At 54.1% G+C, this 16,118-nt stretch overlaps 1 protein-coding gene across 8 annotated transcripts in view; it reads right to left on the bottom strand.

Annotated features, from left to right (window-relative positions):
- Positions 1-16,118, bottom strand: part of SHANK2 (SH3 and multiple ankyrin repeat domains 2) — a 549,250-nt gene that overhangs the window by 149,902 nt on the left and 383,230 nt on the right. For all 8 annotated transcript variants that reach the window (XM_082629529.1, XM_082629530.1, XM_082629526.1 and 5 more), the window contains 2 exons: positions 6,398-6,480; positions 4,689-4,813 (listed from right to left, as the gene is read on the bottom strand). In XM_082629529.1, coding sequence (XP_082485655.1) covers positions 4,689-4,813; positions 6,398-6,480 — 208 coding nt within the window. The remainder of the gene's footprint in view (positions 1-4,688; positions 4,814-6,397; positions 6,481-16,118) is intronic.

Below are 16,118 nucleotides of genomic sequence, written 5' to 3'. Positions count from 1 at the left end.
AAATCCACAACAGATGCATGGTGTCCCCTTAACCATCCCCCTCCACCTCCACCCTTTTCTTTTTGCTGCACTGTGATCTTTGCCTGTTTTTTTGCTTTGTTTTTGTTTTTGTTTTTTAGATCATTCCCTGAGGATGCGTTCCTACATGTAAAATTCCTGGTTCAGCTTTATGGTTATTACATACTGCCACATCAATTTCTAAAAAGTTTATGGCAATTTATTCTTTCACGTGGCAACCTAGGAGTGCTGTCACCAGTGACAGGTATAGTAATAAAAAAAGTGTTTGCTAATTTGAAAATAAAAGAGGGCCTCTCATTGTCTGTTTCTTCTTACTCTGTGCCCATGTATACATCCGGCCCATCAAAACATCCCCTAGCATCTCTGAGCTGTGGTGTTATTGACTCAGACAGCCTGGGTTGGAATCCCAGCTCCCCTGCTGCATGACTGTGGGCAAGTGATTTAACCTCTCTGTGCCTCAGTCTCCTCATCTGTAACATGGGGATAATACGGATGCTATTTTACAGGATTATTGTGAGGGTCGGATGAGATATTGCAGTGCATGGCAGATACACCCTCGATGACTACAAATAAGGACACGGGCCCTTGGTTGTATTTGTTGTCAATGTTGTTTGCTCTTTTGATGTTTACGGTTTAGTTGTAGTATGAGCAATTCTTGAGATACAGGATATTTTAGTTTACAAAAGTAATGCAAGAAACAAAACTCGAGTTTCCAAATGGGGAGGCTTGTGGAAGAAAGCCAGTGAGATCAGCGCGGTGCCTGCTTCTATTTTTTTGTTAGAATGCTAAATTAAGATGTTCAAAGAGCCAAACAATGAGGCCAGCCGGTCATCACCTTGCCTGCCCAGCGGAACCCCCGGCGGCGGCACCGAAGCTCCCTAGAAACACAGATGCTCCTGCCTCGTGGTTCCGATTCTGTAGGTGTGGGCTGGGCCCAGGTCTGTGTCTTTGAAAGGTCTGCAGGTTACACTGGTGCCCAGCCTGCTTTCACTGGGTGAGGCCGACGGGCACTCCAGTTTGTTGAGTCCCTGCAGGAATCAGAATGACATCCCCACCTCCAGTCTCCTTAATTACTCCGTGCAAAACTGTCACCCGTGACATCCACGTCCTCCTGACGACTCCTCCTGGCAAGCGGTCTCTCCTGCCCCACCTCCTGTGGGTGAGGCGCTTGAACCGAGATAATCTCAAAGAAATAGCAGACGGAGTATTCAACACACTGTGCCTGAGGCTGACTGCCTCTAAACTTCCACTGCAACTCTCCCGAGAAGTCTCCCTGTTATTTAAACCAGTCTGAATTGGGTTTCCATTTGGTCCTTAATCATTCTTGGCTGGTGGAGGCCCCAACCTTAAATTTGACCCGCACAGGAAGAAAACTTGCCCAGACTGCCCCGCTTGCTTCTCCCTCTGGGCTGTCACTGCCCCCGGCCCACCTCTCTGAGGATCACTCCCCACCCACCCAGGTCCCCAAAGGGACACTCAGAGCCCACTGCCCACCCTGTCCACTCCCACTGCCCCTGACAGCTCTCTGGGGAAGCTTCAGTGTCATCAGCCATCCGGGGGGACTCTAGCACATCAAGCTGATCTGAAAATGGTAAACACACGTGGTCTATGGAGCCACCTGTTCGAATGTCCCCATGCACGGAGCGCCCACTTCCTCTTCTCCACCCCTGGGATGAGATTTCATGATAACCTGCTGGCACACCACGGCCCATCTATTTCATCGTAATTCCCAACTGGAAGATAGCCTTTTCCACAGAACTTCATTCAAACCTTTGGCTTTTTGGCACGAGGGAGGGGCATGGTCAACAAAAGAACAGACTCCTTTCCAAGGGCAAAGCAGAGAGATATACATTTTAGAGTGTGAGCACCTAAGAAATGCACGCACAAAGGAAACCCTTCTTGACAGGGTCAATGCCGGCAAGATGACCCTGTGTGCGTTCTGACAAAGTCCAAGAAGGAAAAATGAAATTCAGTAGTTGCTGAAGATTTTGAAGAGTGAACACTCCCTTCAGAAGTTGCCTCTTGGTCCCAGAGTTCACACTGCAGCATGCGTTTTTAAAGTGAAAATAAAAATCGGACACGCTTTGAGTTCCTTTCCAATGGCAAAGAGAAAGGAAGGCTTGCGGGGGGATGTGGGGAGATGTGGACAGTTTGCCCGCCCTCGGGGCAGCTTCCAAACAGGACCCTGCACTTGACCAAGAGCCCAGAAACCCCAGCCTCCAGGATGGCTTCCGGTCAAAACAAAGATCCACCTAAGATATATGTGAGTCTCTCTAAAACAATCCTTCCAAGGTTGAAGCTTTTCACTGAAAAACATAGAAAAATTTTCCGTTGCAAAAAACACGCACCTATAAGGCTATAAATGATTTTACTATTCCAGTGGCGGAATCCGGGAGCTAGGAAAACAACTCAATGGAGATAGTCTTCTACACCCAAGCTCCTAAAGGAGAATTTCTGAGCCCCATGAGGCAGCCGTGGAATGAAGTGGGAGGAGCAAGGTTCCCAGGGCCCACCCACCCCCCACTCGGCCGGCCCACTGTGCTCCCCATTAGAGTAGGACCCGTGGTGAGCAGCCTTGCAGGGCCTGGGGCTGTTTTGGCCCCACGTCTCCTTCAGGTCATTTGAGACATAATAAGACAAACATAACCTTAAGGCAGCTCAGGGCCAGTCATTCCTGGAATCCTGGAATTCAGAGGCTACCCAGAATATAAAAGCTGTTCCAAAATGGCAAATACGTTTGCATAGCAGAGGTTAAGAGCAATGTCAAAGGAGGTGCTTCGAAAACAGAAGGGCAGAAACTCTTCATGCTCCTAATTTCCATGGAGCCTTCCATCCATCTGACCAGGTGGCATGCCTTCTCTACCTGGCCCAGGTGTGCGCTGTGGACACGTCCGCCAACCGAGCGCAGCTCTGCTTCCTGGGAGAGGGGTGGGCCCAGCAAACACTCTGCGGCCGTCCCACGCTTCCTTTATTGACTAGTTTGTCAAGGAAACAATGTGATGAGCCTAACAACCAGGGATGCTCCTGCATCTGCAGCCCTCATCTATTATTTAAAACCGAGAACCAGCAACAGCTATGGCAACCTACTGGAGTCTCTCTCTCTGTCTCTGCCTCTCTCTCATACACACACACACACACACACACACACACACACACACACACACACACACACACACGGGAAGAGGACTTACATCACAACTGCAACCTACAGAAGATGATTCAACCCAGTCTCTCTGCATTTTCATGAGGTTACAAATCAAGTTAACTCATGAAACCACAGTGGGTTTCAGGCTCCACCATGCTGGATACGCATCCCACAGTTTCAGTGGACAAGAATCCAAAGGAGTGCAATTCTTCATCTGAGCCAGGCTCTGATTGGTCAGCAGTAATTGAAATACATCTTTCAGCACATAAAGTGAGACCGACGCACGATGCCTGGTCTAAGGTAAAGCACCTTCTCTGTTTTACCTGGCTCTCTCTCCTCTAATAGTATCTTTCCTTCCGGATTTCCATCACTCTAATAGCCTTCAGAAACACCCAGGAGATCATGAGCAGAACTGCAGCTCAAAAAGCACCCTTGGAAGGTGAGGCATCATGGGGAGAAATGGCTTCAAGCGGCCGTCTCGCCATGGCCTGGATTTCCTCCTTTCCAGAACGAACAAGTGTCTGGCCAGCCCCACGGCGGAGGCACCGAGTGCCCAGCTGGACACCATGCACCCATTCTTTCCACCTACAGGTGGATTTCCAGAGCAGATAAGACAGGGCTGAGGGTTAGCCCTAAGGAACGCTCTTGCAAGAAACATGAACTCCCAGCGGGGGCCATCTGAGCTGACCAAGCCTCTTACAAATAACTGTTTCAAGGTATAACATAGTCTTTTATTCTTGATATTTCCAAAGAGTAACACATCCCTTTGAAAGTAACACCTAAACCTGCAAAGGGCAGGGAGCTCAAGTGTGCCGGCAGCTTGGTACCTCAGACACACCAACATGGTGACTCCGGGTGAGGCTTGAAGCAGCCGGGCACTCACGTCTAGTGAGATTTTTTAAGTGAAGAGGACTCTCCCTCCTTTCACCTACTAGCAAAAGCTAGTTTTCCCAGTGCCTGAGTTTAAAAGTTTCCTTTTTGTACCATCAATTCCAGCCACCCATCTTGCCCAGGCTCCTTGGTGTTGGAAGGCCATCATCCATCCAACCGGTCAGTTACTTCGACTTAAAAATCAACAGACTCTCAGCCACCAACGCTACAGACCTCATGCGAGCAACAGCCATAGTACAGTGGTTTCCAGCCTGCCCTCGTGACACAAGAATGGGCCATGGCTCCTCTTGGGTCTATTCATACAGTCACAACCACACATCCACGCGTGTCCCCGACATCACGGCAACCATCTTTCTCTTCTGTCTACCTCCTACTTCAAGACCAACGGCCAAGTTACATACATTTCAAGCCTCCAAAGAGATAAAGCCAAAGTCTCAAAGACAATCCCAACGCACAGTCCTCAGAAAATGGCATCCACCGTGGGTGGAGATAACCAAGCAACCCCGTTCCATGGCAGCCTCCATGCATGACCCCAGATCTGGCCCAATGACCATGCTGCCAAGACCACAGACCCCAACCCCACGAGAGTCGGCACTCTCCCCAAGCAGAAAGATATGAACACCGTTGTCCCTACCTCAATCAAGAAGTCCCCAGTCCTCAGTCCGGCTTGCCATGCCACCCCACCTTCATCCACGGACTCCAGGTACTGCAGGGCTGGGAACGCTGGCGTTGGTGTGAACTCTTCGATGGGCGTATCCGCTGGGAAGACAAGGTATACCTCATTACAAGCCTGGGAGATGTTTCCAAGTTGGTAGCCCAGGCCTCCCACAGGACCCTGGGAGAAAGCAGGCCCTTGTGTCTCCGTGGGAAGTGGGTGGCCCAGGCCAGCTCTCCCCTGGGAAGGGGCTGACACTCCTGGTCACGGGTCAACACCAACTCAAGCGATGGAGCCAACTGCATTTTGGTGCCACCAACATCTCTCTTGGCCTCTGCGCTGAAAACACAGGATAACGTGCTCCCCTGTCCATGTCTGTATGTACACGCCTGTCATTTTCTTTAAAAGCATCAGTGACTAAACATTTTCAGTTCTATAAATGGAAAAGTTCCCCCCATAACCACATGGAGCTACAGAAACACCACACTGAACCGCTTGCCAAATTTACATCTACGTAGACTCGCAACCAAGGGAATTCAACTTGGAGCGTGGACGGAACAGAACGCTGACCCAGTGGGTGGCTGCAGATTTGGAATCCGCTTATGAATTCCCTCTGTTGGGAGCCCGGCTCTCTGTGGCCACTCTGCGGCCAGCGTCCACGGGAGGGCTGGGCCCCTGCTCCCCAGCAGAGCCAGCTTTGGCTTCTGGGCCCCAGAGCTGCAGAGGGAAACTCTAGGGGAAGAGGTGGACTTTCCTGGGTGGTCATGTGAGGCCGGGGGTGGAGGGTGGGAAGAGAAAGACGGCCTCCGTCGGGGGAGGGGAGACATCACACAGACAGTCATGGACACACACGGGGACAGATGTATCTCTTCTCCCTCCCTCTGGACGAGCTGCTGTCAGGGCAGCCCGAGCCTTGAGCAGGTGGGGCTGCCACCGGGGAAGGAGGCCTCCCGGGCCAGCACAGGTGCAGGACCCCCAGCGTGGCACGGAGGCTCGGAGATCAAACTTGCACACGGTTTCCCCACACACGCGGGGCACAGATGTCTCCTCTCACGGGGAGGTGATGCCATTTTGTTTTATTCTGGAAGGGAAGACCCCAAGTTCAGGGCTGGCAGTGGGTGCACTGCCGTGGAACATGTTCCTGGAGCCCTCACTGCAGGCCACGTGACATGTATGCTGCCGGCTGGGCCACGGCGGAGGGGACCATCTTGCAAAGTCACCTTAGAGGCGGGCACCCGGACGCCTGCCGCACTCGGAGCTGGGGCCCACTCCCAGAACGGGGCAGTTCTGAGGTGCCTGAAACTCGGGACCGGGTAATTCTGGGCGTCTGAGACCAGGAGCTCCGAAGCCAGCCACAATCAGGCTGAACTAAACCATGAAACATAGATGAAACCCAGGAATTAAAAAAAAAAAAAAAAAGAGTGGGGGGAGGGAGGGAGGGAGGGACTGGGGGAGAGAGAGAGAGAGAGCAATATTGTGTACAGAAAATTAAAAATATTCCTAAAGGAAGCTCCGATGTTTTAACAGGCAGAATGTTAAAGAACATGGTTGTCTAGCAACCAAGTACCCCCAGGAAAAGGGCTTCTTTTTGAGCTGGGGAACATTTTTTCTACAGGCGTGCACACACACACACACACACACACACACACACATGTGGATGTATCCAGGCTGGGAGCCGCTGCTCTTACCTTTCGCCCCGCGGAGCACAAATCCGAAGCCCTCATTGTCTTTCTTCTGCAGGACCACGGTCTTCTCCTCGATGATGCAGTCACTGTAGAGAGAATTCCGGGGATAGCGCCCATTACTGTAGCCCGTCATCATCACCGTGGCCGATCCTCCAGCGGGGACGTTCATCATCATAGCCAATTAATCACCCCAGCTCGCGGGATCCAGGCAGCATGGAGGCAAGCAAGCCGGGTGCAGGAGGAGTGAAGGCAGCTGGGGGGCAGGCTAACGGGATAGGCGGGCTCGGAGGGGGGGGCCGGGCAGAGGCAGAGCGGGAGCGAGCAGGAGGCAGGAGTCATACATGGTGATGGCAGCGCGGGCTGGCTCTGGGCACCGGAAAGCAGAGAAAGTAAGTGGCCCGCGGGCACGGAGGAGGCCGCGCGTTACGGAGCCCGGGCCGGAGGCAGCATCCAGGGCAGCGCAAGGAAATCAGCCGGAGCAGACAGGAGGCAGCAGGGTTTTTTTTTTTTTTTCTTCCTCTTCTCGAAGGGCTTTAAAAAAACATCACATTCTTTGTGCTCCCTGCAGCCGCAGGCACCGGGAGACGCGGCGACCCCTCCCTCTGCTCCGGGGGAACGCGGGCCCCCCTCGGTCTTCCGCGGAGCCCACAATGCCACCGGCGGCGGCGGCGGCGGCCGGGCGTCATCCCGAGCGGAGAAACCGCAGGCTGGCGGAGGGGGCGGCCGGCGGGCGGGGGCAGGTCACTCCAGTGACACGGAAGCCACTGATAACCCGGCCTCCTTTGGGGGGTGGCGTGCCGTGGGGATGGGGAGAAAGGGGGCTGCAGGCTCCCCCTTGGAGAGACAGTCTAAAGCCACGCCAGCTGCCTCTTGGCACAGAATTTTTTTTTTTTTTAAAGGAAAGAAACCCCAAAGCTCCAACTTTGCTTCGGTGGCCAAAGCCTCCCACCATACAGAGTATGGGCGCGTCGCCACGTGATCAACCGCCCGCGGCACCGGGTGCAGGACCGAGGTGGACTTCCCGGCACCCCGCCCACCTTCCGGGGGCTGCATCCCTCTAGGATTCCCTGCTGCCCCGGAAGTAAGTCGGAGGGGGCGGGGCGGGCCGCTGCAGGGGAGGGGGAGGAGGCAGCCCGGAGAGGCTTTCTCCAGGGTCCTAAGGGGCTGCCGTGGGAGGGCAGGGTGAGGAGGAAGGGCCCCGGCGGGCGGGCCCCCAAGAATTCCGCAGACCTCTGTCCTGGAGGGGGAGGCCTGGGGATGCAAACGGCGAACGGTGGGACGGGCTCGAAGTCGCAGACGACTGAAGGTCAGCTTTGCCCAGCACGGGATTCGCCACCTGCAGGAAGCACGTGGCCCCCGCTTGCAACCCAGGTAGAGTGGCCCGGGAGGGGGCAGCAGCCGAGAGCATCGCACAGCACGGACGAGCCGGGGCAGCTTCCGAGAGGTGGGGGACGCAGCCGGAGGACACACAGGTGTCCGGACCCACTGCTGAGCCCCCCAGCCCTGCACGAGGTGCCACACAAAGGAACTCGTGGGCGTGACCCTGCCTTCCAGGAAAGCTCGGAGGGAAACACACCTTGACAATAGGCAGAGCACACAATCCAGGATGACCGGTCCAGGGTGTTCTCAGAACCTGGGCCGGGGTTCAGTCCCTGGGCACTCACTCAGCCTACCAAGTACAGGGGGCCCCAGGGAGCCACTAATTTCACTGCTGCCTGGCGGGGAGCCAGGACCCAGGAACCACAGGAGCGGAAGGGGAGGAGCTGGGTGGGCGGGGCTCTGGGGGGAGTGGACCCTCCACCAGGCCTGTCCACCTTTCCATCCCATGCCTTCCCCAACCAGAATACAGACACAGCTCTCTCCCCACCACCCCTTCTCCCCACCTCTGAACTTCTCAAGCCTGAGGGCGCCCTGGCTGGGCAGGTGCAAACCCGCCACCTGCTCCTCCAGCGAGAGGCCTCCAAGGGCCAGGCTGCTGAAGCCACGCCTTTTGCTGCTGCATGGCAGCGGCCCCTTGAAACTCTGGAAGGATGATGCCTGCCCCCCTGGGGACACATGTGGCCTCCGACGCCTGCCTCTGCCCAGCTCCAAGGTGACCCTGTCCCGCTCTCCCCTCTCGTGGCCTCACGGTGGGCCCGCTCCGCCCGCCTGGCAGGCGACCTCGACACCTTCAGCTGGACCCTCCAGCTGTCCCCCAGGCCGGGGAACTTGCTAGGGGCAGGGTGGCTGGCCGGCCACTGGCTGACTCCCTCCCTACTGACCGTGGTGGGCGAGGGAAGGCATTAGCGTCACGCAGAGCTCAGCTCAGATCCCGGCTTTGCTCTGGCCCCAAGGTCACTTTGACCTTCAGAGCCTCAGGGTCCCGCTCTGCAGAATGGGAATAATAGCAAAGCACGCCTTGAGGACCTCACGAGGAGTCAGCCAAGCAATCCATCTGAGCCCAGGTACGCAGCGCGTGTTAGGAACAGCAACCGTCCCGAGCGGGGTCATCGTTTGCATGTGCCAACGCCCTCCTCCTCCTGTAAGGACCCCTCCCAGGCTAATGGCACAGCCCCTCTCCTGAGTCCCCTCTTAAACCTCTCATCGGTTCCTGACTTGGTGAAGAACTTCCTGACTTGCTCATGGCTGCCTGTCTTGCCCCTATGCTGTGTGGCTACGTCAGCCTGCTCACCGAGGAAACGCCTGACTCCTTAGTCTCTGATCTGAAGAAAGGCAGCTTGAATTCCTCTCTCCTGCATTAGTTCAGTAGCTAAACAGCCCCCAGTCCCCTGCCCATCATGACCCCATCTCACCTTCATTCACACACAGACCTGGGTTTGAATCCCGACCTGGGCATTCACCAGCTTAGCTTCTCAGAGCCTCAGTTTCCCTATCTGCAATGTGGGAACAGTAATTCCTGCCTTGCAGGGACTCTGAGAGCAAGTGAGGGCAGTCCCCCTGCCCTCACAACAGGGGAAGGTGCCCTCGTCAGGATCCCCATGTGCCGAACCCCCCCAGGAGACAGTGACCTCTTCCTTGGGTTACCCAGCTCGGGGCCACGTGAAATGGAGCAAAATGGGCATGAACGCAGGCGTGCAAAACAGGGGTGGCAGTGGCCGAAGGAAGACCGCAGGGTTTCGAGTGAAGAGATCTCCGGGACGGTCCCCAGAGGGCAGGGCAGCTCAGCATTGTGGAGGGCCTACTGCACGCAGCTGGCTCCGCCCAGGGCAGGAAAGGCAGTTCCGGGCTGTTAGAAACCTACAATCTGGGTAGCAGTCCTTGAGAAGTGATGGGAAACTCCAACACAAGAGTCATTCCCTTAAAACAGGAGCAAACATCCAGTTTTGTCCGAATGGCCCGACCACCCGCGTGGGATCAGAATGGGAAATCCCACAGTCCAGACCTCAGGGCGAGTCCTTCCCCAGGTGAGAATCTCCCAGGGGGGCTCTTTTGGCTGCTTTATGAACCTAAAAACCATCTCAGGATGGCAGCCGCGGCATCCGGAAGATGTGGCTTCTGTGTGCTGCCGCCAGAGATGCGCCAAAGCCCCGAGAACCAGAGGCCACCTGAACCTCCGCCCCAGGCCAACCCTGGTCCCGCCTGAGCAGATCTGCCCTCCAGATGTGGCCCCAACACGCGAGATCTGACTTCACTGGGGCAGGACCTCGGCACCTGCATGGTCCCCATGCTGCTCCCCCTGCTGTGCACGCAGAAGTCACCACCACCTGGTCCCTGGGGACGGGGCCTAGGGATGCAAACAGCCCAACCCAAAAGTGATCACGCCCACCCTGCTTTGCATCTTCCCCCTGCCTTGGACCTCAATCGCAGCCCAGCCTCACGGCCAAGTCTCCTCCATCTACTCAGTTTCACTCCCCTGAAATGCCCTCCACTTGGCCTTATAATTTACCCACGTCCTCGTAGTAAGTACCTCACTGCCTTCTGTTCCACGTTCCCTTTGCCGGCCACGTCCACCCAAGCCCTCCTGACAAGGGGCCATCACGTAATCTCTCCACGGGAGTTCCCTCCAGCCTTGCCCCAGCCTCTGATGGGGCCCTTCTCACCTTCAAAACCATCACCTGTGGGCTCCTTGGGAGCAAACGTCACGCCCCTTTCTCTCTGAATCTCCCTACGTGGCATAGCATCTACTCTTGGTAAGATTCTAACTGTGTTTGTTAATGAGAAAAAAATGTAATCCAGTTGTGCTCTCTTCAAATGTGTTTTCTGAACAGGGCAGGAGAGCACTTTAACGTACCCCAAATGTACCCTCCTTTGGCAGTTTCCTCTAACAGGAGCTGCGGAAGGTAAAGGGGGTGGGCATTTAGCCCAGCCAAGTACAGTTGCTCAGGTTGCGCACAGTACAACTACGGAGAATACCATTATATCATGGCCATCATAGACCCATATGGTTATTGCAGTGGTTTTGGCTCAGCTGGAAGTAAAGGGCCTCAAGGAAGGGGCAGGCACCTTTATCGGGTTCATGCAAAGACGGAGTACAGTCTTTTGGCTGCCTTGGGGAATGCAAGAGATGTCCACAGATGCCTGTCTACCTGGGGGCTGGGCTGCCATGGAATCAGGAGGCATCCATATAGAACCACATCAACACTGGCAGACACAACCCCGTGTTGTAAGTCTCCTGGGAGCCACACGGTAGAGACCGTGCAAGGTTTCCATCTTTTCACTCCCTGATAGCCCCGTGCACACGGCGGGAAAGAGTGTGCTGAATACACGTGGAGCAAGGCAGGAGCATGGTGGGGAATCGGTTGGCTGCCAGAGAGGGCCTCAGAGTCCCCGCCCCACGGGCAGGCCTGAAGACATTCCTGGTGCTTGCCTGGCAAGACCGCAGGTGGCCGGGCCTCAAGTGGCCTCAGCTGTGGCCCCATGATGGGCCTACAGAGAAGGCTTCACTTTGCTTGGGTCCAGAAGGTAGCAGGTGCCAGCGAAGACAGTCGGCATTTAGGATTTGTCAGTCACTGAACAAGCTCGCTTGGCACTGGTGTCTGATCCTGAAGGAGCTGTAAACCTGAAGCCACAGGAAGCCGGGCCTGGGCAGCTGAGATATATGAGCAAGTGGGGCCCTGGGGTGGCTCTGTCTGCCCTGTCTCACGTGGGAAGGCTCATTGCAGGCATTTTAATTTTGAACACAAGGACTGTTGGGGTAGACCAGATGGCCTCAGCCGGGCTCTCAGGATCCCGGCTGGGATGTGACCCTGACAAGTCAAACAGCTCCATTTCTTCCCTGCTCCACTGGGATTGGGTTTTGGCCTAGAACTAAAGTTTAGAAGCAACTGGGGCCAATGGTTAAGCTACCACGTTAATTCATAAATTAATGCAGCCCTTCCTTACTGAATACCTTACTTCACCTGAAATGTCAGGTGAGGGAATGGATATTCGACATTTTTGGAGGAAACAAACCAGACCCAGTCTGCCCCTTGTGGACATGTCAGGGATAGTGGGTTGAATGTGGATCCCAAAATTATGTTCAAGTCCAACCCCCCATATCTGTGAAGGTGACCTTATTTGGGAATGAAGTCTTTGCAGATGTGATTAGTTAAGGCGCTCAAGAAGAGATCGACCTGGATTTAGTGAGGGCCCTAGAACCAATGACTTGGTCCTTAGAAGAGAAAAGAGAGGGAGATTTGAGACAGAGGCTCAGGGGAGAGAAGGCTGTGTGTGTGAAGACAGCCAGAGACAGGAGGGATGCAGCCACAAGCCGAGAAGCACCAAGATTGCTGGCAAGCACCAGAAGCTGGAAGAGGGAAGGAAAGATCCTCCCCCGGAGCTTCTGGAGGGAGCACTGCCCTGCCGACACCTTGATCTCAGACTTCTGGCTCCAGAACTGGGGGAGGATACGTTTCTGCTATTTGCAGCCACTCACTCTGTGGTCATTTGTTACGGTAGCACCAGGAAACTCATACACCTGGCGGGTGGGAAGATAAATATGAATCCAACCATCCCACAAATGTGTAGGATATAGTGCTGTGTGAACTAGAAGGGGGCTGGAGGGCTTCCTGTAGGAGGAGGACCAATGCATGAATAGGAGTGAATGGGTTGAGAGGATGGAGAGGGAAAGAGGGAGAGGAGAACATTCCAGACAGAGGTGGAACCACGGGAATAAAGGTTCTGAGGCCCACCTGGGAGGCAGGAGGGGCCGATCACACCAGGCTGTGGGTATGGGCCGCCTGCACACCAAGAGCAAGGCCCAGGGGTGGCGAGAGGCTGGAATGCAGCTTCAGGCAGGCCCAGGACAGCCCATGCTTCCCCCTAGTATCACCTGGAAGGCCAAAACGATAGAAAGCAGCTGATCTACTACTTTCCCCACTAGCCTTTTCCCGGCCAGGCCTGAATCACGCCGGGATAGCCCAAGGCTGACTTAAGCATGTGGCAGAAACTCTGTCCCACAGCCATGTTTCCTGCTCAACAACTCACGCAGGGAGGTCTGCTGTTGCTGGTATAACAGCTCTTCCCAGGCACCAGAACGAGATGCTGGCCAGAGATGCTGCAGGTCATCAGGCCGGCCCGGCCCCGTGGCAGGAGAGGATGTCAGATGAGGCACAAACGCGGGTGCAGGAGGGGCACACACGCCGGACGCGGTGCCTTGGTCAGACGCGCTGATTCCCTTCAGCTTTGCGGAAGGGGCGCTGTGGACTGCCGGGCGCAGGCAGCAGGGCTCTTTCGGCAACTGGGCCCTACAACCCAGCCCTCAGTGCCTCAAAGCTTTGGGGACCCCAGAAACATGTTTTCAAGCTGGAAAAGAAAATCCACTGCCTCCAAAATCCAAACAGCAAACAACATGGAAATTAGCCTGTGTTTAATTAAGTGTCTCTGAAATTGAACATGGAGTCAACTTCATTACTAGCTAAATTTTGTATCCATCACGCACCCTTGCATGTGAAAACTACCTGCGAGTCAGATTTTCTCACTTGGAGACACTTCGTGGGTATGTGGCTCAAGGCAAAGAAACCACAGAAGCCGCTGGGGGTCTTCCTGCACTGAGCTACTCACAGGCAAATGGTCCAAAGGCAGAATTACCAAAATCATTTCAGAACTATTGTGTGTGTGGTAAGAAGGTATATTGAATGTGGGCTGTGGGCGTGATGAACACAGCTGATTAGATCTGGGCTGGGGCGGCCGGAACTCAGGGTGCAGGGCCCCAGGGGGGCTCTTTCTAAAGCAGCGGAGGCCACGTGGGCAGCCTGGGGACACCCGGGGAAGATCCTGGAGGAGAGGCCGGCACGTGTATCACCTCTGAAAGCTCCTCCCAGAGCACTTGTGGGGGGGACCTTGCCTTCTCCAGGGCAGGGAAACGGAGCCCCAGAGAAGCCGCGTGTGCATCACTCCCCATGGAAACGCATTTCGGTGACAGAGCCCGATGGAGGTGGGAACTGGGACACTGTTAGAAAGAGGGGCCTATAGGGACTGGGAATGGCAGCGGCTGTCCTAGAAATTTCCGGGCTCTGCCAATCAGGAAGGATGAGGCTACACAGAGAGCCCGTCAGCTCTTCCAAGGGGAATGCCAGGGGCCTCAACAGGTGTCCCAGCTGGGCAGAGATGCCAGGCGCGGGCAGGTGGCCCAGCTCACCACAGCGGCGCTGGCTGCGGAGTGGCACAGAGGGCCGCTCCACAGAGGGCAGGACCAGGCCCGGTCCTTGGGAGGGGCTGGTGGGTCACGAGCGAGCAGGAGGGGTTCCCCAAGTCATCTGTCACTCGCCGCCAAGACTCACTACCGGTGGGGCACCTCTCAGCTCGCAGCCACACACGCTGCTGCTCCCTGAATCGTGCTTCCTGCATCCCCGTCAGGGGAACGCTCGGTGTTGCCCTCTCGCCCTCCCCACCCCTTACGAGCAGGAGGCAGCCCTAATTCCCAGGGGGTGGGAAGCCCATGCCACCTTGGTGCTCAGGGAGGCGGACTGCGCAAGGCTGCTCTGTGTCACGCGCGGGAGATGACGAATGTGGCCAATTCATTCACCGGTGACACGGCTCCTGGCTCCTGGGGGCCTTGCCCGTGAAGCGGCATTATCTCAATCTCACGGGTGAGGATGACGGGCTGCCCCCACGGAGCGCACCCACCCAATCCGCGGAGACGCGCTATGACGGGAGCAGTTTCTCCAACAGGCGATTCCGCACGTGCCCCGCCTACCATGATCACGGCATCCCCCCCATCACTAACATGATAAACAATGACAAGTTTTTCCCAATAGAAGCAATAATGTGCAAAGAACTTGATTCAAATTAAATTGTCTCATTACTTTGTAATAAATCACCCCAAAGCATTTCCTAAGCACAACCAGGCTGTGTTACCTGCCAAGAATGGAGAAGACAAAGACACAGCTTTAATGCTTTCAGAATAGTGACAGGAGGTGATCATCACTCCCCGAGGAGATGAACGGAAATGTGATCGAAAAGGGAAACCAGCCACTTAGGAAGCTGAAAGACCCAGGGTGGGGGGTCCCGGTTTCACCAAACCAGCTCTGTGACCTTGGCTGTCAAAATATGGATGGCAACTGCAGCCTTGAAACATCGTAATGATAAGAAATGGGGTCAATAAAAAAGAAACTAGGAGTTTGGGACTAACAGATACACACTACTATATATAAAATAGATAACCAACAAGGACCTACTGTATAGCACAGGGAACTACATTCAATATCTTGTAATAACCTATAATGGAAAAGAATTTGAAAAAGAATATATATATATATATATATATATATATATATATATATATATATATAACTATATCACTTTGCTGTATGCCTGAAACTAACACAACATTGTAAATCAACTATACTCCAATAAAAAAAAAAAGGAAGTCCACAGCACAGGGTGTGACATATAGCAGAGGGTGGCAGACTTTATCAGCTAGTGAGAATGTATCTTATGCATTCATTCTGAAAATGTTAAACGTAAACTGAAATATTTATCCATGCTCCCTACGTAAAAGAATCTCCTGGTGATATCAGCAGAGCACCCCCAAGGCTTCCCTCCTTATAAAGGTTCAGGCAGACCTTGCAGATATTGGGGGTTCAGTTCCAGATCACGGAAATAAAGGGAATATGGAAACGGAGCAAGTCACACGAGTTTTCTGGATTCCCAGTGCATATAAAAGTGATGTTTACACTACACTGCAGTCTATTAAGTGTGTAAAAGCATTATGTCTACAAAAATAATGTACATATGTTAATTAAAAAACACTTCATGGCTGGGCTTCCCTGGTGGCGCAGTGGTTAAGAATCCACCTGCCAATGCAGGGGACACGGATTTGATCCCCGGTCTGGGAAGATCCCACATGCTGCAAAGCAACTAAGCCCGTGCGCCACAACTACGGAGCCCACGTGCCTAGAGCCCGTGCTCCATAACAAGAAGCCACCGCAATGAGAAGCCCACACACCGCAGCGAAGAGTAGCCCCCGCTCGCTGCCAGTAGAGAAAGCCCACGTACAGCAACAAAGACCCAACACAGCCAAAAAAATAAAAATAATAAAGTAGAAAAAAAATACTTTATGGCTAAGAAATGTTAACCATCATCTGAACCTTTAGTGAGATGTAGTCTTTTTGCAACAGTAACATGAAAGATCATTGATCACAGATCACCGTAGCAAATATAATAACAATGAAAACGTTTGAAATGTTGTGAGAATTACCAAAATGTGACGCAGAGGCACCAAGTGAGCAGATGTTGGAAAAACGGCGCCAACAGACTTGCTGGACACAGAGTTGCCACAAACCTTCAATTTGTAAAAAATACA

Source organism: Mesoplodon mirus, assembly GCF_964341445.2.
Source record: "Mesoplodon mirus genome assembly, chromosome: 7".
NCBI classification, from domain to species: domain Eukaryota; kingdom Metazoa; phylum Chordata; class Mammalia; order Artiodactyla; family Ziphiidae; genus Mesoplodon; species Mesoplodon mirus.
This window is presented reverse-complemented; position numbering and strand designations above follow the sequence as displayed.